This window comes from Tachyglossus aculeatus, chromosome 4 (assembly GCF_015852505.1).
Source record: "Tachyglossus aculeatus isolate mTacAcu1 chromosome 4, mTacAcu1.pri, whole genome shotgun sequence".
Lineage (NCBI taxonomy): Eukaryota > Metazoa > Chordata > Mammalia > Monotremata > Tachyglossidae > Tachyglossus > Tachyglossus aculeatus.
The window spans coordinates 80930104-80952392 of record NC_052069.1 but is presented as its reverse complement, the minus strand read 5'-3'; the positions used below and the strand labels follow the sequence as shown (position 1 = coordinate 80952392).

General features: G+C 41.7%; 1 protein-coding gene across 4 annotated transcripts in view; it reads right to left on the bottom strand.

The window, feature by feature from the left end:
* AZIN1 (antizyme inhibitor 1) overlaps nucleotides 1-22289 on the bottom strand; it is a 59578-nt gene that overhangs the window by 4755 nt on the left and 32534 nt on the right. For all 4 annotated transcript variants that reach the window (XM_038744675.1, XM_038744676.1, XM_038744674.1 and 1 more), the window contains 7 exons: nucleotides 13553-13750; nucleotides 10076-10249; nucleotides 8786-8958; nucleotides 7142-7276; nucleotides 4591-4672; nucleotides 3400-3474; nucleotides 1704-1866 (listed from right to left, as the gene is read on the bottom strand). In XM_038744675.1, coding sequence (XP_038600603.1) covers nucleotides 1704-1866; nucleotides 3400-3474; nucleotides 4591-4672; nucleotides 7142-7276; nucleotides 8786-8958; nucleotides 10076-10249; nucleotides 13553-13654 — 904 coding nt within the window. In that variant the 5' untranslated portion in view covers nucleotides 13655-13750. The remainder of the gene's footprint in view (nucleotides 1-1703; nucleotides 1867-3399; nucleotides 3475-4590; nucleotides 4673-7141; nucleotides 7277-8785; nucleotides 8959-10075; nucleotides 10250-13552; nucleotides 13751-22289) is intronic.

The following is a 22289-nucleotide window of genomic DNA, read 5'->3' as shown; positions in this document are numbered from 1 at the left end:
GGGCTCTGTCTGTTCTATTCCTCCTTGACTTCTCAGCCGCTTTTGACATTGTGGGTCACTCTCTTCTCTTTGAAACCATTACCAGGCCTTGGTTTTTCTGATGTGCTATTAACCTAGTTCTACATCTGACCACTCCTCATTCACTGGCTCCTCTGCTGCCTCACAGCCCACATCGGTAGGTTTTACTCAGGGCTCTCTTTGGCTTTCATATGTGCTCCTTCGGAGAACTTGTCCACTTAAAGAACACTGCAGTTATGGCCTAGGTGGATGACTTCCAAATCTTTTTCTTCAGCTCTAATCTCTCAACTAACCCACAAACCCACACTTCCTCTCATTCTCAGAACACCTCCAGCTGGCACCTCAAATTTAACAATATTGGACTATCATTCTCCCTCCTAAACCCTTTTCCTCCTTCCAACTTTCTCTGATACCAAGCACTGTATTAAGTATTAAGGTAGATACAAGATACGGGGGTACCAGTCTCATTTGGGGCTTATAGTCTTAAGGAGGAGGGAAAACAGGTATTAGATCTCCACTTTACAGATGAGGGACAGAGAAGTGACTTGCCCAAGATGAAACAGCAGGAATGTGTCAGATCTAGGATTCTAACCCAGGTCCCAACTCCCATGCACTAACCACATTGCTTCACTCTCTCTCTCTCTCCCACATCTGCCCATTCCATTTCACCAAAACTGCTAGCTCCTTGGTCCAAGCTCTTATTGTATTGCAGCTAGACAACTTTAATCAGCCTCCTCACTGATCTGTCTCCAGCCTCTCCCCGCACCAATCGATACTATGATGCAGCACAGATCAGCAACTTGAAATGGCACTCATCTTATTTTCCCATCTCAAAACCTTCCAGTAGCATCCAATTTCCCTATGCATCACACAAAAATTTCCCGATGGGATTTTAAGCCTCTCCACCAACACTCCCCAGCTTATATTCTCCAGTTTGCTTTCTTCAATCCTCCCAAGCTAACCTTCCAGCTGAAACTCAATTTTTACTCTCTCACAGCTCTCGCCCCTCACTTTGTTCCACAAGCCTGGAATTCTCTCTCCCCCTGCTCTTCAGCCAACCCACCAGGCCACAGCTCTCTCCACCTTTAAAACCCTCCTAAAATTACATTTCTTTCAACAAAGCTTTCTAACTCCTAACACCCCATCAGCCATTTCTAGCACTTTGACATTTACTTGCATTCTCCCATAACACTTGGGCATATACTAATGAACAATGGATTTATTCTGATTACTCCGTCTGTAAATACTTTTGTGGAAGCTCCTAGTGGGCAAGGAGTATGACAGGCTTCTGTCAATCAACGGTATTTATCGAACGCTGAATGTCGGGCACTGTACTGAGCGATTGGGAGAGTACAAACGAACAATCCCAGATACCACATTCCCTGCCAATGAGCTTAGAGTCTAGAGGGGCAGACAGACAATATAAATATTGTTGTACTCTCTCAGATGTTTTAGTGCATTGCACCCAGTGGGTGATCAATAAACATCTTTACCACTACTACTAAATATTCATTGTGCAAAGCTCTGCAAAAGATTTAATCCAAGAGAAAAAAAAAAGAATCCCTAAATTACTGGGAGCTCATCTGCTCCCACATCTCCAACTACCACCATTTGCTGGAATAATTGTGTATTTATGATGTGCACCTTGAAAAGACCCACTCAAGCGGAAACAAAAGTATCATTACCTCCAGAGGAAAGATGATCATTTTCAACAACTTTCTTTGCAATAATATTAACTGCTAGAGTGAACGCGGAAGACACGTAGTAGCTTCCAGGCTCAGCAATCACTTTAATGCCGGATCCTTCAGGAAAGTAGATATCCAACAGAGGGCGGATGACGTGATTAACCTAAGAAATCAGGAAACCCAGATAAGGTTTACAATACCAGTTTCCGGAACGATTCAATCCGATTTTAGTACAGTACAGATTAACTGTCCTAGAGACTATGTACGTCAAACTAGGTCACCATGCATCCTGACCTTAAATGAATTGAATCTGTTTGTTACTTGAAATATCCTACTGCCTTAGTGTCCCAAACCTTTAGACTGTGAACCCCGTGTGGGACAGGGAGAGGTACACGTCCAATGTGATTAACTTGAATCTATCCCAGTGCTTAGAATGGTGCTTTGGCACATAGTAAGCACTTAATAAATGCCATCATTATTATTATTATTAAATAATATACTGATAACTATCTGAAGATTCGCTATGGAAACTATTTTGGGATCATTTAGTGAGGGACAGGGATGCCTTAGGGTAAATGCACACTACTTAGTATGGGGTGCCTATATTTGCAATACAAAAAAAAAATTCAACATTTTTCAGTGGATACAAGCAGATAAGCCTAGAATATAGGAAGGAGGGAAGTAGTGGGGGAAGACGAGAATCATTCACTGATGGGGTCATTGAGCCTGTTCCAACTTCTCCCATTTTGGTTTGTTTAGCCAGGATGACTAGCTCTACTATGTACAAGTTAGTTTTATTTACTCCCTAGCCAGTACATTACCTGGCCTCAAGAACAGTATTTGGCTAATTTTCATGGAATCTGAATACTGTGAAGTCTGGGAAAGACCAGGAAATCTTACATGCATTGATAAACTGCATATAAGCAGGATGGTGTAGTGGATAGAGCACAGGGCTAGGAGTCAGAAGGTCATGGGTTCTAATCCTGACTGCCACTTGTCTGCTATGTGACCTTGGGGAAAAAAATCACTTCACTTCTCTGTGCTTCAGTTACTTCAGTGGAGAATGGGGATTGACACTGAGTCCCACGTGGGACAGGGGACGGTGTCCAACCTGTATATATGTTTTTACATATTTATTACTCTATTTTACTTGTACATATTCTATTTATTTTAGTTTGTTATGTTTTGTTCTCTGTCTCCCCCTTCTAGACTGTGAGCCCACTGTTGGGTAGGGACCGTCTCTGTATGTTGCCAACTTGTACTTCCCAAGCGCTTAGTACAGTGCTCTGCACACAGTAAGCGCTCAATAAATACGACTGAATGAATGAATGAATCTGATTTGCTCATATCCACCCCAGTGCTTAGTACAGTCCTTGGCACATAAGAGATTAACAAATACCATCATATGTATATAATGTATATACACAAGTATATAATATGTATGTTATATCTATATCTATCTTTAAACAACTTATTTATTTCCTGGGATGAATTGGAGAGGAATGCTGGGGGAGCTGGTAAAACAAACTTTGGAAATATTTACAAGGCTGCATTAAATGATGCCCTGGAAAGTAAACACCTCTTTGCTAGCCAGATCTAGCTAGATATTAATGCAAAGGAATTTGTATACCGCCCTTGCTTTGATATCGGTACCTAAGTGCCACCATCGAGCAAAGCACAAAATGTGATACTTCACCTCTTCTAATTGATATTCACTTCCCGTGAAACCTCCGCCAATGTCCAATATATTCATTTGGAAGCCAAATTCTCCCTAAAGAGGATGAAAATGATTTAATTCAGCATTTCAAATATCTGCAAGATTGAAAAAGTAAACCAAAAAATATATGCAAAAGTGTTATAGAAAAAATTCCAATTTGAATGTGTAGAGGATATCCCTACATGGGCAGTACTCAATAACAGTAATAAAAATCTACCTCACTATATTATTACAGTTGCTTCCCTTCTGAGCTATCCACACAGGCTTATGAGCTACACTTTTAAAATTTCTTTTAAATGGTATTTGTTTAAGCACGTACTATGCGCTGGGATAGATACAAACTCATTAGGCTGGACACGGTTCATGTGCCACAAGGGGCTCATGGTCTTAATCCCCATTTTAACAGATGAGGTAACAGGGACAGAGAAGTTAAGTGATTCGCCCAAGTTCACACAGAAGACAAGTGACAGAGCCAGGATTAGAACCCAGGTCCTTCTAAATCCCAAGCCCATGCTCTACTCACAAAGCTATACTGCAGTTTCAATTCTGCCTTGGAACATAAGGTTCCAATTTAGTTACTCCAGAGGATGACAATAAATTAACCCTGCTGGAAATTTACACTCTGGTTCGAGATGGCCTAAATATTTTAACTGACACAGAGTTGAGTCAGCTTCCAAGATTATGATCTCCAGTTTCCACCAAAATTAGAAAGAGAACCTTCTTACATATGGATCTCTCTGGGTTTCAGAACTGCACTTCAACATGACATTCAAGCTGGGACAGCAAAATATTTAAGGACTCACACATTGTATTTTTTCATCTTCAACTTTCTTAAAACCTCTTGGTTAGCCCTTTTACCTGACCACAACTCCATTCAATCAGCTTCACCGCTCTTCTTAGCTCCAATGAAATGGAGGGTAGAATTAAGTGTGGATTCCTTCAAATGCTATGTTCTGGAGTGCTTCAATAAAATCTGCACTCAGCTCCTGTAATATGTTGAAGATGAAACTGCACTTCTCGGTAAGGTATAAATGGCATATAAGGCTCTAATCTATGGAAGGCATGCTCTTGGTCAGTTTTAGTGGAATCCACAGGTAGAGAAAGCAAAGCTTCCATTGTCTTGAATGTCTTAAAAATATCAGTAGAACTACTAAAACAAAGACCACTTACAGCCATGTCAAACACACATCGGGCATCAGATAAAGCATGTATATACACTTGAGGTTCTTTGCAAGAGGTTGAAACATGAAACCTGAAAGATTAAAAAAAGAAAAAAGAAATAAGACAACAGGAAAATGCCATAGCAGAAAGCATATTTTTCATCCTAAAGACAGGGGCTACAGCACAGTAACTCTTCCACATCCCTTTCCATAAAAAATAATTCAAATTAAGACTCGCAACAATATTCAGGCAAAGCGCTGCAAAAAAAAAACCCAGAAAAAAATGTTGTTATAATAATAGCCTTTAGAATAGTCTAATGGCACAGAACAACAGCTTCAGCTTTCAGAAAAACAAATGTTTGGGTAATGTGCAATTCTACTAACAATACAAGAGATGGTTAACAATTGGGAGTCATTCTCAATTGTTCCTTTGTGGCCATTAGCCCCAGGACAACATGATGATTCACATTATGAGAAAAAAATCGTAAAAAGACAAATCTAAAAAAACCTACCCTACCAAAAGAGAGCTAAAACAATGCTTACATAGAATAACAGTTTCAAAAAAGCATGTGGCATTCTAGAGATCGAATCTGGTGGCTTCCCATGTTTGGAGAAACTGTGTTCCAACAGAGAACAGTGAAAATGCTAAAATGGAGGATGATTTAACCCTACAGCTCAATCCCTCAGTCAAATTTCAAAACACTCATATGCTGTGGGAAAGGACCTGAATAGGATGCAAGTAAAAACATGAGCAAGTAATTTAAAGAGAACAGGGCAGGAAACCAAATTAGTCTCAATTCCTACTCCTATCCTAATCCTATACAATAAAATTTGCTGATTCTGGAAAAAATTGGGGCTGGTCTAATACTGACTTGCGTTTGAAACTGACAAAAGGGCTGCTTCTTTTATCAACTTTGGAGAGTTTGTGACACCCAGAAAGAACAGTATTTCTAAAATTATGCGATGAGACTTCCTTTAACATACTGAAATGCTTTTATGGATGTGAATTTGGTTCAACTATCATCTAAAACAGAACCAAGTCTCAAGCAAAACTAAGCACCACCTAGGTATTTGGTAATATTCAAGAAACTTGAGAGCAAGATCCAGAAACTGCTTGTGAGAAGAAAAAGTTCACATGAAGTCTAAAAGATTCAAAGATTGATAGACCAAGGAATCCAATGAATAATGTTTTTGTTATATTATATTTGTACTTCACTATTCACTCTGTCACACAGAGAGGTAAGTTTTGAAAATGTGGAGTAATATGAAGTACAAATACCCAGTTACCTATATATATTTAATCTCCTCCTAATAATAATTCTAAAAAAGGGACTAATAATATGTTAAGCACTTTATATATGCCAGGCACCATACTAAGTGCTGGGGCAGGTACAAGATAATCATGTCAGCTATAGTTCCTGTCCCACATGAGGCTCACAATCTAGGAGTAGGAGAGAGAACAGGTACCGAAGCCCCACTGAACAGATGAGGTAACTGAGGCCCAGAGAAGTTATGTGGTTTGCCTAAGGTCACCCAATAGGCAAGTGGCAGAGTCGGGATTTGAACTCAGTTCCTTTGGCTCCCAGGCCCATACTCTCTCCCCATTAGGCCACACTGCTTTCTCAGTTATTTTACAATACCTGTCATAACACTCATCCATTGCCCTTATTTATTCTTACCCTCAGCACCTGAGTATACATGTACATTTTATTTAGTAATTTCATCCTGACACAGCTGCATTACTTTCTGCTACATCCTCATTCTTCCTCCAGCTTTCAGTGGCTGTAAATAAGTTGTCTTTAGTTCAAATATTAGAAAGTGCATGAACAATTTTACTAGCTGGTATAGGAGGAGTACTATTTTACAGTCTTAGGAAATGTTTGTCATGATTACATCAAACTAGACAAAGTTTTAAAAAGCAAGAATTAGTTGGATCTCTAAATTTAGGCCTTTCAAGTAGTGCTTTCTGATAGGATTAAATTCACATTAGTGAATTCACAATTCACTAATCACAATTCACATTGATGACAAAGTAATTCTGTTAGTCAATATGAAGTGTTCTGCTTTAGCCCACTAGTTTATTGGTGACTTCCAGCAGGGGAGTTATAAGGCCTTTATTGTGGTTCAAGTTAAGCTTTTATGGTACCAAGGACCTGAACATCTTTCTTAAACAATTGATTCCTATATTTCATTCTAGAGAATAGCACGGAAGAAAGGGGAAAAACAAAGTACTTTGGGGTAAGGAGGAGGAACTGATAAAAGATTTCTCAAATCTTTTAAGGGAATTTTTGCAGCATCGCTAACCACTCTACCACACAGAACAGAAATTAAACATGCTCAGGGTTCAATTAACCCCCTTGAGACATCACCAGAGATTTTGCCTACGATAAATCTTAGGATTTGCCTGGAGTCCTGAAAGGACACCCACATAGAAGGTGACAGACCAGAAAACTGAGGAATTTGCATTTTTAGAAAAACAAAGTGTCAAAATGCTCTACACAAATTGCTACTGTTGTGAAAGGACTGTGAATACATTTTTTTAAAAATTACAAAATACTTACTTGACACCAACTATTTGGACTTGAAGCTCCTTGGCACATTCCAAAAGGTGCCTACAGTTCTTCAGAGTGGTGCCGAACTTCATGCTCATCTCTTCATCTCCACTAATATCTTCTGTTGCAATGTGCAGTAAGAGCCTAAGAGAAGGGGAAGATGATTGGGGCAGTTGGTTTACATCATCATCAGCACATGTGAAGCCTGAAGACTGTCAGAAGTAGGTTGATTATGTTGTCAGCATTCCCGGCTCCATCGATGGATGAATCAAGTGAACCTAATGAAAAACAATCCTGTATAGAGAAAAAACTAGCAATTAGGGCCTAACGCATGGAGCTAATAGGGATGGGGAATTTGGAAATGCAGCAAGTTAAGACTGTTGGAGCAGCAAGAGTGTCGGTTGGGCTCTGTAATAAAAGACGACGTTACTTTCAAATGAAGTGCGTCAGTCCAAAAGCTCATTTGAATAAGCCTTTTTTTTAAACAAAAAAACCCCACCCCAAACCCATTGGTATCCCTAAAGCAGACATTTTCAAGCCATCCCCAAAAGCTTATGACCTGTCTAAATTATTCTTAAGTGCCAGAGTTTCCTATCAACAAGTCTAACTGCTTACCATCAAGTGGTAAGTCGTGTGGGTTGTTTATATTTTCTGTATTCTGCATCTGCCAGTCTCAATATCCGTTAGTCATCTATCCTATCAAGGCTTCTAGTTTGAGATATTTGGATGTATTTGGCAAGTTTAACGCTCCTACTTTGCAAACATGCTTGTTTTTGAGGGTGTAGTATTTTTCATGCCACATCACAACCAAAAAAAAAATGCTTGAGGTGGGGAAAAAATCATATTTTATTTGAATCCTCACTGAGTTGCACATCTTGCTCATGATACGAGAAAGACAAACTTAAAGGTGGGTGGAAAAAGCGTGACTAACCGGAAAGATGCAAATATATTTGGGGACGGGGGTGTGGGGGGAAGGCAGAAAAATTAAAATGCCAGAGCAACTTAGTTAATATCTGGGGCTTCCAGAAAGAAAGAAAAAGAAAAATTCAAGCCCAGGGGCAATCTGGAAACATTCGATAGAGAGACTGGATTATGGAAGGAGGAACAGGGGTTGGGGGAAGGGAAGGAGGAGATGGAGAGGCAGCAGTGTTGAGGCACAAAGGCAGCACTAGGCCATCTCACCTTCATTTTAGACCATTATTTTGACGGAAAACAGCGGTAAGTACTCTTTTTTGAAGTTCAGTTCAATTAATATGAGTAGTTACAGGTGCACAGCACTACTCACCCACCTTTGAGAAATACACTGCAATAACAGCCTCTCACAAAAAAACACCAGTTGCAGGAAATTTGTTAACACTTTAAAAGTTAAACTCCCAAGAAGTTTTGCAAGACTAAGTCAATGGACTAAAAAAAAAAAAAAAAAAAAGGAATTCTGAGTGAATGACCTAAAAGCCAAAATTTACTGTTAGCACATTCCAGAAAAAGTGCTTACAGTTGAAATGCCAATGGCTGGCATTATCTACTAGGGGCTGCTTTAATAACCAAAGGTTTCTACTATCTACCTCCAAATCAAGTAGAAGGCCCACATCGTAACTGGAATTTAGTAAATCCAGAACTACAGAGACTTTAGCACATGAGTACTTATGCACTTACTTAGCATTCGGATGGTTACGGGCAATTTTCTTTAGTTCCATTTCATTATCACATGTCATGGTGTTCACCCCAGCTTTTGCTGCAAACTTTATCTGAGAAGTTTGCTTGCTTGGGCTTACATAGATGATGTTTTCAGGAGGAACGCCAAGCTCTTGCACCGATGCTATTTCACTCTGAAAACAAAAAATTTTACAGGTATTACACTGATGGAGCATTCAGGGTTATGTTCTTTTATCCGTTTACCTACAACTTGTTTCCCCAACTATGGTTTCGAGGACTCACATTCCATTTGCTGACTACCAAGACATAGTTTTAAGTAACCAGGGGTTCCTTTGGCCATAAAGGCCACTACTACTCCAGGGAACTGCCACACACTCAGGTAACCACACCACTTACAGCACTTCTGTATTCGTCCTGTAACTTATGCCTTCACTTTACCTTCAAAGCCACCTTCCTTCTATCTGTCAGTAATTTGTGTCTTTTTCCACTGCTACGTCACATACTGTGTTCAGCGGATCAGAGGTGCTCAGTAAACAATACTGACTGAAAATACGATGGACTGATTGAAGCTGGGTGAGGCAGATGGCCTTGTTTTCAGGTAAAATTGGGCTACATTTAGTTCTCGTCTAACATTGGGGCTATGTTTTTGTTTGATTAAAGGAGACTCATTTTAGTAGTGCTCACTGAGCCCGGACACTTCAGGCATGCACATAATCATTTCTTCCACCACTGCATTAAACTGGATCCAGACCACCACTAGCTCAGAAGTACGTTCCCTAATTCTGTCACTCCCTTCGTGCATTCTGGCAGAACTGGGTATACTTAAATGTTTCTTGTTACTAGCAAACCTAAGGAAATGGGAAACTTTTAACATTTGGAATTACAGTATCTGTGTGATGGTAACCTACAGTGTCGGGAGATGTAGTATCCACCCCAGCGCTTCATACAGTGCCTGGCACATAGTAAAGCCCTTAACAAATACCATCATTATTATTATTATTATTCCTTGTACAGGGTTTGAACGTTTTCTGTCCTGGCCTCCCACAAACTGAATTTCACTCCCAAAATGGCCAGGAGCGGGACTGCTCAAAGTCCCTTTTAATCCACAAGGCTATGGTCTCACCAACCAGGGTGTTGCCAACGCCGGATACTTACAGGAACCTAATCTCCGCGTATGGCAAGGGAACCCTATCTATCTGCACACAAAAGACGACTTAAAACTTGCGAAACCATCAGATGCCACTACTATTCCAGATGGGGAAAAAACAAAACAAATAAAAAAAAACTTACCTTACTGGAACATGCAAACCCAGTTCCAAGAGCCGCCAGGATCTCAAGTACAGCCGGAGTAGAATTGCATTTTACAGTGTAGAATGGTTTTATCTGAGCCACTATGTTTTGCCATTGACTGTTTTTCTTCATAATCTTTCCAAGATCTCCCACAAAAAATGCATCTTTTCCTGTCTATTAAGAAAATTCAGGAAAATAAAAACAAAACTATAAGTGAAAACAAGGAGGAAGTTATTCATTATAGACCACGACAAACACATTTATCTAGTTCAGTAACTAGGAGGGGAAAAAATACCTACCCATTCTCTTCCCTCTGACACACTACTCACACCTTTCCCCCTGCCTCAAACACCTTCCCCACTCAACTTTGTCAAAACTTGTGCCCTCTGTCCCAGCGCTTAGTACAGTGCCTGGCACAGAGTAAGTGCTTAATAAACACCATAATTATTATTCAAAGGCACCTTCTCCACAGGGCGTTCCCAAATCTCCCCAGTCATCAGCCATCTCAGCACTCACCCATTTATCTGTTAGATATTCATGTCTGCCTATCATATCTATTTTCTCACTATTAGCAAATAACATCATAAATTTATGTTCATCACTTTCCTGCATTAGAATGAAGATTAATCAAGGGCATGGCCCACACCTTTCATATGTTCTCCACACATTTAAGTCTACTCTTCGCGTAATAGGTGCTCAATAAACAGCCCCTCATGAATGCTGTACACCAGTATTAAGAACAATGAACAATTTAAAAAGGACCTAATTCTCCAATATCAGATATGCTCTAGTTCAAGCTCGTTGTGGACAGGGAACGTGTCTGCTAATTGTTGTATTGTACTCTCCCAAGTGCTTAGTACAGTGCTCTGCACACAGTGTTCCAGAAATACGATTGATTGGTGTGTGACGGTGGAGCCAGACACTCTGCAACCTCTAAGGAAAAGTGTGAATTTCTAAGGAACCTTTTAGGAAAAGTGAAGACTGTTGGGTTCCCATTTTTCTATTTCGTTAATAATAAAAGAGAGTTATGATATCAGTTGAGCACTGATATGCCAGGCACCCTAAGCAAGCACAAGGCTAGATGCAAGTTAATCGTGTCAGAGAGTCCCCCTCCCACATGGGGCTTGCCGTCTAAAGTAGGAGGGAGAACAGGTATTGAGTCCCCATTTTACAGATGAGGACACTGAGGCAGAGAAGAGATATGCTTTACATTTGGTTCAACTGCCCTAAGACACATAGTGGGCAAGTGGCAGAACCAAGATTAGAACCGAGGTCCTCTGATGCCCAGGCGTTGGCTCAATTCACTAGTCCACGCTGCTCGGAAAGAAACAACGGAAACTGAGGCTGTACAAAAGGGAGCCATAATGGCACCCTTCACTTTATTCTAGAGTTGGGTTAAAAACCTGACAAGACACAACAAACCCACGACGGCTCTGGAGGCATCCCTCTAGACTGTAAGCTCATCGTGGGCAGGGATCCTATCTAACAACTCTGTTATACTGTACTCTCCCAAGAGCTTAGTGTGGTGCACTTCCACACAGTAAGTGCTTAATAAATACCATTGATGACGATACCCAAAATGGAAACTAACGTTGCTTGGCCCTACCGTTCTTGGAAACAAACAAAAATATATAAAGGATTTTTTTTAAAAAAACATCAGCAAACATCTAAGGGATGAGGATAGTGAGGGAGTTTCTAAGGGAGACCCAAAGGGAACTCTTATTAGAAATCCAATTATAAAAACAGAATGGAACGATTTATCTGACATTCAGGTGAATTTGGGGTGCATAATAAAGGAAATGTCTGGGTGGAATTACATGCTAGATTGATTACTGTGAGCCCTACATGGCACAGGGACTGTGTCCAACCCGATTTGCTTGTATGGATCCCGGAGCTTAATACAATGCCTGGTATACAGTAAGCACATAAATACCATTATTATTATTATTATTATTGTTATTATTATTCATGAATCACCTAGACTTAGAGGCAGTTATATTTGGGGATGATTTCAATAGCAGATAAGTCTATCCTTCTCTAAAAAAATCCTTATAGGAGAATACATGATTTAAGTGTGGTCAAAATATGCTATGTGCCAGACAAAAAGCAGAGCTGTTCATGATTAGTAAAGTTAATTTTGCTACAATGCCATGAGGGCCCAAGCACCTTCAAGGGTCAATTTGAAATGGGAGAGTTATGGGACTGCCCACTGTATGACTACTTAAATACTAATTACTTTAAACCTTCAAAGTTACATAAGCAGTTAAATGCCATAGTTATAAAGGGAATATTAATAAGAGTGGTTAAGCCACATCTTCAAAACAGAAATACAAGCAATGAGACCATTCAGAATAGAGGATTCCTCTCCCTGACACAGCCCCCTTCCCCCACACCCCATCAAAAAAAAGAAAAAAAATTAGAGGTATAACTTTGGTACACTTACAATTTCACTCCAGGATATAATACCTGTGGTATTTGTTAAGCACTTCTTATGTACCAGGGACTGTATTAAGCACTAGGATGATTACAAGCAAATTGGGTTGGACAGAGCTCCTGTCCCACATGGTGTTCACAGTCCCCATTTTACAGAAGTGAAATGACTAGCCCAAGGTCACCCAGCAGACATGTTCGAGTCGGGATTAGAATCCAGGTCCTTCTGACTCCCGTGCCCATGCTCTGTCCATTAGACCACACTGCTTCTCAGGATATCTGGCTTTTTTTAGCATGAGTGTACTTAGTTTATCTAGAGATAAGCTTTAAAGTCTTAGTATGCAAAATCTGGCTAAGATTTTTGCATGGTCAAGACTGTAATATGGCTATATAATCCAAAATTATCAAAACTCCCCAATCCACATATTTCTCGGTACCAAGAATTGTGGATTTTTGATTCTGATATAATGAAGCATTTAGAAATTCCCTGCTTTAACATTAATTGAATTCAGTATACATCAGTCTAGCAATAAACAGAACAGACTGGCAGGTGCCAAGGCAAAGCAAGAATAAAAAACAATTAAGAATTAAATTAAATTCAGTTCTACAGTAAAAACTAGAGTATTTGCATCGTGGGCAGGGAATGTGTCTGTTACACTGTTTTACTGTACTCTTCCAAGTGTTTAGTAACAGGGCTCTGCACACAGTAAGCACTCAATACAACTGACTGATTTTCCAAATGGAGGAATTTATGGAGGGATTTATAAACGATAAAGGATAGAAAGATTATGTATTGCTGGGCTAGTTGACAGCTACAGAAGGGCCACGGCAACAACCGCCACCCCCCCAATACTTATACACACCCACACACACTTGAAGGCTGGTTTATTCTGCACAAGTAGAGAACTGAGTAAATTATCTGCCCTGTTTTCTAAGTACTTTAAATCAATTTCGGGAGGCAAATAATGTTTCTTAGCCCACAGGATGGCCAGGAGATACCTAAAATATCTTCAAGATAAACTACCAAGTCTTGAATCGGATACTTACCAGGGTATGTTCATACACATAGTTGTCAATAACATCTCCAAAATTTGTTCCTTCATCCAATAAGCCAATGGAGTAGTTTGCATCTTCAATAAATCCTTTCATCTCAGCCGTATTCCGCGAAGCCGAAAGTCATAAACCAAGAAAAACAAGAGATGGGCCACCAAGCCTTATGTTCGGGTCCTTAGAATATGCAACAAACTGCCAAAATAAAAGAATTATACATGAAGTCTAAGTTACTCAGAAGGACAGGAATTTGTGTTTACGGTGTCTAAGCTAAATTGGATGCCTTGCCATTGAGGATTCTAGCCATAAATTTTATGCTGAGATTTATGCATATGATTGCATGGCAAAAACTACAGAGAAGCTATTGCTTAATCTCCCTCCAAATAAAGACATGTACTAATTTGGATTCTATAAATTGGTTTATGATCTGTGTCCAGTTATCCCTGTAATTCTTGATATTAGAACCCTTCCTCACAGTTCTTCTTTCCTCTCTATTTTTGTGCTACAGAATTCAGACAGAGAAATCAAAGTTTTGGTGCATTTTTTTAAGTCAAAACTTCTTTACATTTGGTTCAACTGGATCTTTCAGAGTTGATAATCCAGTTGTAGTCTTAGCCCCTTTCCTTCCTGGATCTGACAGTCCTGTTGGCCCTTCTCACACAGAGTAGACGTCTAGTCATGAACCCTGGAGTAGAGTAGCTTTTTCAATTGGCCATTACACCTTCCCTAGTCTCAGAGAACATTTAGAAGACAGGTGCTAGGATTCACTAGCTGAAACAACATGGCACTTTCTTCATAAACAAGAAGTGGGGCCTAAAAATGCGAAGAGGGTTGCAAAGCACTGTGAGCCCATTGGTGGGTAGGGACCGTCTCTATGTTTCCGATTTGTACTTCCCAAGCACTTAGTACAGTGCTCTGCACACAGTAAGTGCTCAATAAATATGAGTAAATGAATGAAAGATCTGGACATACAAGACCTGTGATGCAGCCTTGTTCAGAAATTTAATAAACTACCATGTCTCAGGCTATCATTCTTCACTCCCAATACCACAAGTACCACAAGTCACTGGCCTGGCCCTGGCTGGGGGAGGTGAGAAGGGGAAGAAAAACTGATAGAAAACTAAGAGATGCACAACTCTGGAGTGAATACAGGAGTGACAAATCCTTGAAGGACAACAGGATGTCTTTAATCGTTATTCAAAAAGCAATTCTCTTTTGACTTATAAGTGATACCGTTCAATCACTACAATTTATTGAGCATTTACTCTGTGCTGAGCACCGTACTTAAATACTTGGGCTTTCACTGACACCTGGTGTCAACTTGCTCAGACAGAGGATGTGGGGATGTCTGGGGAAGTGGACTGCCCTCTCAGAGATACTCATTCAATCGTATTTACTGAGCGCTTACTGTGTGCAGAACACTGTACTAGGTGCTTGGGAAGTACAATGGATTTTACCCAAGGGAACTAAATGTCCCAAAACCCAACCCAATGCATGCAGATTCCCAATTTAAAACCTGATGAAGTTCAAGAGGCCAGTCCAGAGTTGTTGGGGAACAGTGTCTGGAGCCATGAGAAGAGAGGTTGAGGCTCCTCGAGAAATGCCTGCCTTGGGACCAAGTGGCCAAAATAGCTCCCATCAGGATCTAGTCTTCAAGTGTAAGGCCCAGGACCATGTTTCAGTGCAGTGAATGTCAGAGAGCTTGCAGTAATATTACAGAGGGTGCAGAGTACTGTATGTTAAGCACTGGGAAAAGAAGAAAGCAAGTGGGAATTAGAGCTGGGGAGTGAGGCTCTCCCCCTTCCCCCGGGTGTCTCCACCATGTCAGAAGAGGCCACAGACATCTGAGGACTGCCCCCTTTGAGGCACATAGAGTAGCAGCAAAGGACACAAGAAATTTTGGACCCAAAACTCCCCCAAAGTGTCACAGGAACCAGGTAAGGCACGCATTTTTAACCATCACCCTTATTCATAAGTAGCAGCATGGCTCAGTGGAAAGAGCATGGGCTTTGGAGTCAGAGGTCATGGGTTCTAATCCCTGATCCGCCACTTGTCAGCTGTGTGACTTTGGGCAAGTCACTTAACTTCTGTGCTTCAGTTACCACATCTGTAAAATGGGGATTAAGACTTGTGAGCCCCCCGTGGGACAACCTGATCACCTTGTAACCTCCCCAGCGCTTAGAACAGTGCTTTGCACATAGTAAGCGCTTAATAAACGCCATCATCATCATCATCATCATCATCATCATCACTCAGAAGTGAAAATGGTGGGCAGGGACGCTCCTCCGGGCAGGCCCTCCTAAAGGCCGCTGGGCTGCGGCTGTGGCCGTTTCTCATTCACTCATTCACATTTATTGAGTGCTTACTGTGTGCAAAGCGCTCAGGACAGTATGCTACAACAAAAAACACACTCCCTACCCACAATAAGTTCCTTGGCCCTTCCCTCTGCCTGCTCTTATTCGCTCGCTCCCCGGCAGACCGCAACTCGTGCATCCAGCGGAGAGCACTCGACTCTGCCTGCTGGGGCTGAAGCTTGCTTTCTGACCAGAGACCCGTGCAGAGAGTTTCGTGAGGTGGAAAGGCGCCTGAAAACCACCAGCCAACGGGGGTGGGGAAGACCTCCAGTGGCCTTCGAGGCCATTGAGATTCTGGCCCAAACACACAGTGACCCTGGCTGGGGTAAGGACCACCCAAGAGCATGGATTAGAAATGCTGGTGCTTATGAGACCAAGTTGGAGCTTGGTTACAGAGTCCTCGCTGACTGCAAAGCCTGCCACTCCCTGAAACACGGATGCCTACCAAGATCTTCACCAAGTCTCTTCCAGGACTACTTAAATTCAGCAGGCAGCCATGGGGATGGCCACTGGCCAGCAGGTCTTTCATCTGGCTTCCAATATTTTCAAGGTCCCCAGCTGCTTGTTAATAACATGATCTAGTGGTTTTCAGCAGGAGGGTGCCTCCGCAGGTTCCGTCAGACTTGTCAGTAACCTCTGGTGAAAGGACCATAAAGTGATGTTGAGTATTTAATCTCAGATCCTTTATGAAATACGGTGTAATTTTCTTCCCTTGCCCAACAGCATGTGGCACGGATTTCCGATACGGTTTAGTACAGATTCTTCCCCATTAAAATTATAAGCATTTTTTATGGGATTTGTCACGTGCTTATGATGCGCCAAGCACTCTAAGTACAAGAGTAGAAACAAGATAGTCAGGTTGGACACAGTCCCTGTCCCACATATGGTCGACTGTCTTAATCCCCATTTTACAGGCGAGGAAACTGAGGCACAGAAGTGACTTGCCCAAGGTCACAGCAGACAAGTGGCAAAGATGGGAGTAGAACACAGGTTCTCTGATTCCGGGATTTGTGCTGCTCTTTCTACTAGGTCACGCTGCTTTTCATTGAACTCATGGCAAGCGTATTTTTAAATACTCCAGAATGTTTACTACAGTGCTCAAATCCCGTTAACATGCCTACCAACTCTATTGTTCTCTCCCAGCACAGTGCTTAGCGCACTATAAGTGCTCAATAAGCACCAGTGCCTGATGCTGCTGCTGCTGCAACTCTCTTTAACTGCACTTACTTGATTCCTTTACATCTATTCTGTGGTAAGTGTTCAAGATATAAGATTACATATTTGACAGTGGTTTCCCCACACAACAGCAGGCAAGCCCCCATTTTTGCCCCTGAAGGGGGAGGGGGCGGAAGGACTACGAGTTACATGCTCCTCCCCACACTTGGGCCACTCTAGGGTCAAAGGAGGCAAAAGTGGGGTATTCTAGGGTGTGGTGCTGCAGGCCACACTTGACCTCTTTCCTCTCCCACTTTCCAGGATTCCCAGAGACAAGGGTAAAAATGAGAAACGACTGACTCTGGATCCTCAGACTACTCAGAACTCTAGCCTGGCCCTCCATCAAGCTTTTGGTTATTGTGGCCACGGATGCAGGGTGACCCTTCAGATGAGAAGCAGTGTGGCCTACTGGAAAGAGCATTGGGCCTGGGAGACATTCAATCATATTTATTGAGCGCTTACTGTGTGCACAGCACTGTAGTAAGCGCCTGGGAAGTACAAGTTGGCAACATATAGAGATGGTCTCCACCCAACAGCGGGATCACAGTCTAGAAGACAGAACCAGGATTCTAATGTTGGCTCCGCCCTTGCCTGCAGTGTGACCTTGTGCAAGTCACTTCAACTTTCCTCATTTGTATAACGGGGGTGCAATACCTGTTCTCCTTCCCCCTTAGACCATTAGCCCCAACGTAGTAATTTTGTCTTCTAGACTAAGCTGTGGGCAAGGAATGTGTCTGTTATACTGTACTCTCCCAAGTGTTTAGTACAATCAATCAATCGCATTTATTGAGCACTTACTGTTTGCAGAGCACTGTACTAAGCGCTTGGGAAGTACAAGTTGGCAACATATAGAGACAGTCCCTACCCAACAGTGGGCTCACAGTCTAGAAAGTGGGCTCACAGTCTAGAAAGTACAGTGCTCTGCACACAGTAAGCACTCAAATACGATTGACTGATAGAACAGGAACTGTGTCTAATCTGATTATCTTGTCTACTCCAGGGTTTTGAACCGTACTTGACTTGTAGTAAGTACCTACTTCCACTATTATGATTATTTACATGCTCCATAGTGGCAATGACTATGACAGCTAGAGGTGTGGCACAGAGCTAGGGGTACAAGTGCTTCTGGACTGCTGCCAGTCTAGGGAAATGTATTTACTTATATTAATGTCTGTCTCCCCTCCTCTACACTGAAAGTTCATTGTGGGCAGGGAATGTGTCTGTTGATTGTTGAACTGTACTCTCCCAAGCACTTAGTATAGTGCTCGGCATACAATAGGCGCTCAATAAAAATGACTGACTGAATGAATACAGAATAAGAGTCAACCACAGGCTGATTGTCAAATGTCCCTTCTCAGCTGAGCCTGGGGCAGTTACTCTGGTCACTTGTCCCAGCTTTGTTGGGCTACTGGTTACCTACTTGAAGTGATCACCGTTAACCAACACGGACCTGCCGCTTTTATATCTGGATCATTAAGAGCAACTGTAAACTGTGAGGCCAGGATTTTGTTGGGGCTTAAAGTCTATATCCCATTTTAAAAGGAACATCCGCTGTCAATAACAACTCTAACAGAAGAGAGCAGCCAGACTAAAACATCCCCAGGCTTCAGGGAAACTGCTTCCAAGTCCATTCTTGCTTATATTGAGAAGGCAATTTTTAAAGCAAAAACACAGGCAAACGGAGGGTCCTAAATTCCTTTCTAATTGGAGCATGGAACTTCTCCATGCCCATCCTAGTGGCCACCCCCACCCTGCCTCCTTCCCCCACCTCCCACGCCTTGTCAAAAATCTTTCCCAGCTGGAAAGCTCTCCTGAGAGATGAAGCCAAAAGTGTGAGGAAAGAGTGTGAATGTGGGATGATGAGATTTGTAGCAGAGCTGGAAGAGGTGGGTTGGGGGTGGGAAAAGGAAGGGAATTAGCCACACCATTCCTTTCCCCCTCACCACCCCCACAGCTGACGGAAGTTATTTTTACTTTAGAACCATCAAGTAAGATTCCACAGAAAATCTGACACTACAAGTAGTCCACTCTTTCAGTTTCAGAATGTACAGAGCCCTGCCTAGGTCAAAATATGACTGCTTTTGGGAGAGGCATTGTAGGAAACGGTTTCTGAGTATGAAGGAGCCACATTCATAAATTTAAAAATGATTGTGTTTAAGTGCTTTCTGCTAAACTTTCAACGGCTGCAACAAATAAGCGTAATTGTGCACTGCTGCATTTTCACCTATGGGTCAGCGTTTTAGAGGAAAAAAAGCCATTATCTACTCAATTGTCTCGCTTCTCCGCAAGTTTGTGGATAGTCAAGTACTTACCTCTTCCTAAAAGTGCAAAGTGAAACTGAAATAACCAATGTACTACCAACTTGACCTTTAAAGACTGCTTATGCAGTGACTTTTGCCTGTTTCAATGCTAGAACTGTTCACTTACAGAAAATTGTTGGGGGTGGAAGGGATATGAACTTGGAGAAGGAATTTGTGGATAGTTTCACATGTACCAAAATACCAAACATATAAACTTGATATTTTCATTAACCAATTTTTTTTGAATTACTTCAAGAGTAAAAACATCTTCTAAATATCCATGATTGATTCTTGTCAACTGAAAATTGCCTCATCCCAATAAAGACACCACTTTCTACTAGTTAGGATATAACTAACTATATAGTTTCATATATATATAGTATCCTCAGAAGTCTCTAGTGGCTACCAATCAACCTACGCATCAGGCAGAAACTCCGAACTCTCGGCTTCAAGGCTGTCCATCTCCTCGCCCCCTCCTACCTCACCTCCCTTCTTTCCTTCTACAGCCCAGTCCACACCCTCCACTCCTCTGCCGCTAACCTCCTCACTGTGCCTCGTTCTCACCTGTCCCGCCATCGACCCCCGGCCCACATCATCCCCCGGGCCTGGAATGCCCTCCCTCTGCCCATCCGCCAAGCTAGCTCTCTTCCTCCCTTCAAAGCCCTACTGAGAGCTCACCTCCTCCAGGAGGCCTTCCCAGACTGAGTCCCCTCCTTCCTCTCCCCCTCCTCATCCCCCCTTCTTACCTCCTTCCCCTCCCCACAGCACCTATATATAGGTATATATGTTTGTACATATTTATTACTCTATTTTACTTGTAAATATTCATTCTATTTATTTTATTTTGTTAATATATTTTTGTTATCTGTCTCCCCCTTCTAGACTGTGAGCCTGCTGTTGGGTAGGGACCGTCTCTATATGTTGCCAACTTGTACTTCCCAGGCGCTTAGTACAGTGCTCTGCACACAGTAAGCGCTCAATAAATACGATTGATGATTGATGATATAGCCGTACACTATATATAGCATATAGCCGTACACTATATATAGCATGTAGCCGTACACTATATATAGCATAAAACCGTACACTATATATAGCATAAAACCGTACACTATATATAGCATAAAACCGTACACTATATATAGTATAAAACCGTACACTATATATAACTATAGTTATACTATATACAGTATATATAGTAGTTATGCTACTATAACTATAGTTGGGATATAAAATAACCAAATCATAATTCAATCAATCAATCAATCAATCAATCGTATTTATTGAGCGCTTACTATGTGCAGAGCACTGTACTAAGCGCTTGGGAAGTACAAATTGGCAACACATAGAGACAGTCCCTACCCAACAGTGGGCTCACAGTCTAAACTAATTCAGTTGATAAGACTAAAATTAAACAGCTTTTAAATGCATGTGTTTTTGATGAAAAAACCATATCAAAGTTCTGAATAATTACCTCCCTGCTGTGGTGATAATTATTAAATTAAGGAAAACCAATATTTACATCATAATTCAAATCTATCATTTTAATCTAGGCCAGAAGACCTTTCAGTGAAAAATCTTACACAATTTAAATTGCTCTTCCCAACCTTCAAACCAGTTTGAAATTATACTTATTTCAAAAGCCCTTCCCTAATGAACTTCTAATCTCTCCAATCTCTGACCCTCCAACTGTCACTTCAGTACTTCTGGGCCATCTAAGTCCATGAGTAACTTGCTTCCCTCTCCTACCCCATTGCACCTATTTATCTATCTTTGATTACCCTATTCCTGCCTCCTACTGTTAATTTACTTTTGTGCCTCTCCTCTCCACTGCATTCTAATCTACAGTTAAGGGCAGGGATTAAGTATACTAAGTTCTGTTCTATTTTCTCAAGCTTTTATAACAGTGCTCTGCACACAACTGAAGGCTGCTGCTTGGTTCACATGAGATCACCCCAATCCTTTGTTTGCTCAATTCATAAAGATGAGCACGCACTACTTTTTAATAAAACTCTGCCATATAGTACTAAGCATTTCCCGTGGAATATTGGAAGGATAAAGTCACAAACACCTCTAAAAATACTCTGCAGTATTTTCTTGGAGGCTTGTCAAGTACCATACCAGTAGTTTTCACTTAATCTAAGGGTATCTATAAAGAGCACTACCGGCAACTGCTTCCGGCAACGGAAGGCGAGATGGATTTAAGAGTCGGGTCTTAGGACAGACTACAGTTGGACGGCCAGTGAGATGGCCATCCACAGCTACATTTCACGGAAAGTAGTAAGGGAGCTATTCTTCGGTCACATGATAGTTTAAACCAAATGCAACCCCCTAACCTTTCTTGGTGAACTTCAGTCTGCAGGTGAGGGAACTGGTTACAGGAAAGTAGGATTGGAAGTTATTCGACCTTAAGACAAAGCTGCGTGCCAACAGTATTGCTCTACTTCATCAGGGGCGAGGGATACGAGGGCAGGAGTAGCCTTGGATTCTCAGCACGTCCTCCTTTCCATCTTCACACTCCTTTCCCCCCACAAAACCCCCATCCACCCAGGCAACTCTCACTAAGCCCAAGAACTGAAAGGCAGAGCCCAGACTCTCACGTCCTCCACAGCCCTCTCCAGTTTTCACCTATCGCAGGTACAGGGACTCGTCTGTTTTCTTACCTGATCTTGGGGCTGAAGGCTTACTTCTTGCTAAGCTCTTCAGAATGCTCACCTCCTCCACAGCTTAGCATAAAGCAGGTCAGTAACAGCAGGAAAAGGGAGCTGCCTTCTGGAATCATTTTATCCTGCCCCATTTTTATGGAGATTCCTAGTCACACATGCATTTTGGTGATGCAACCCTCCAAAATTATACACCGACATT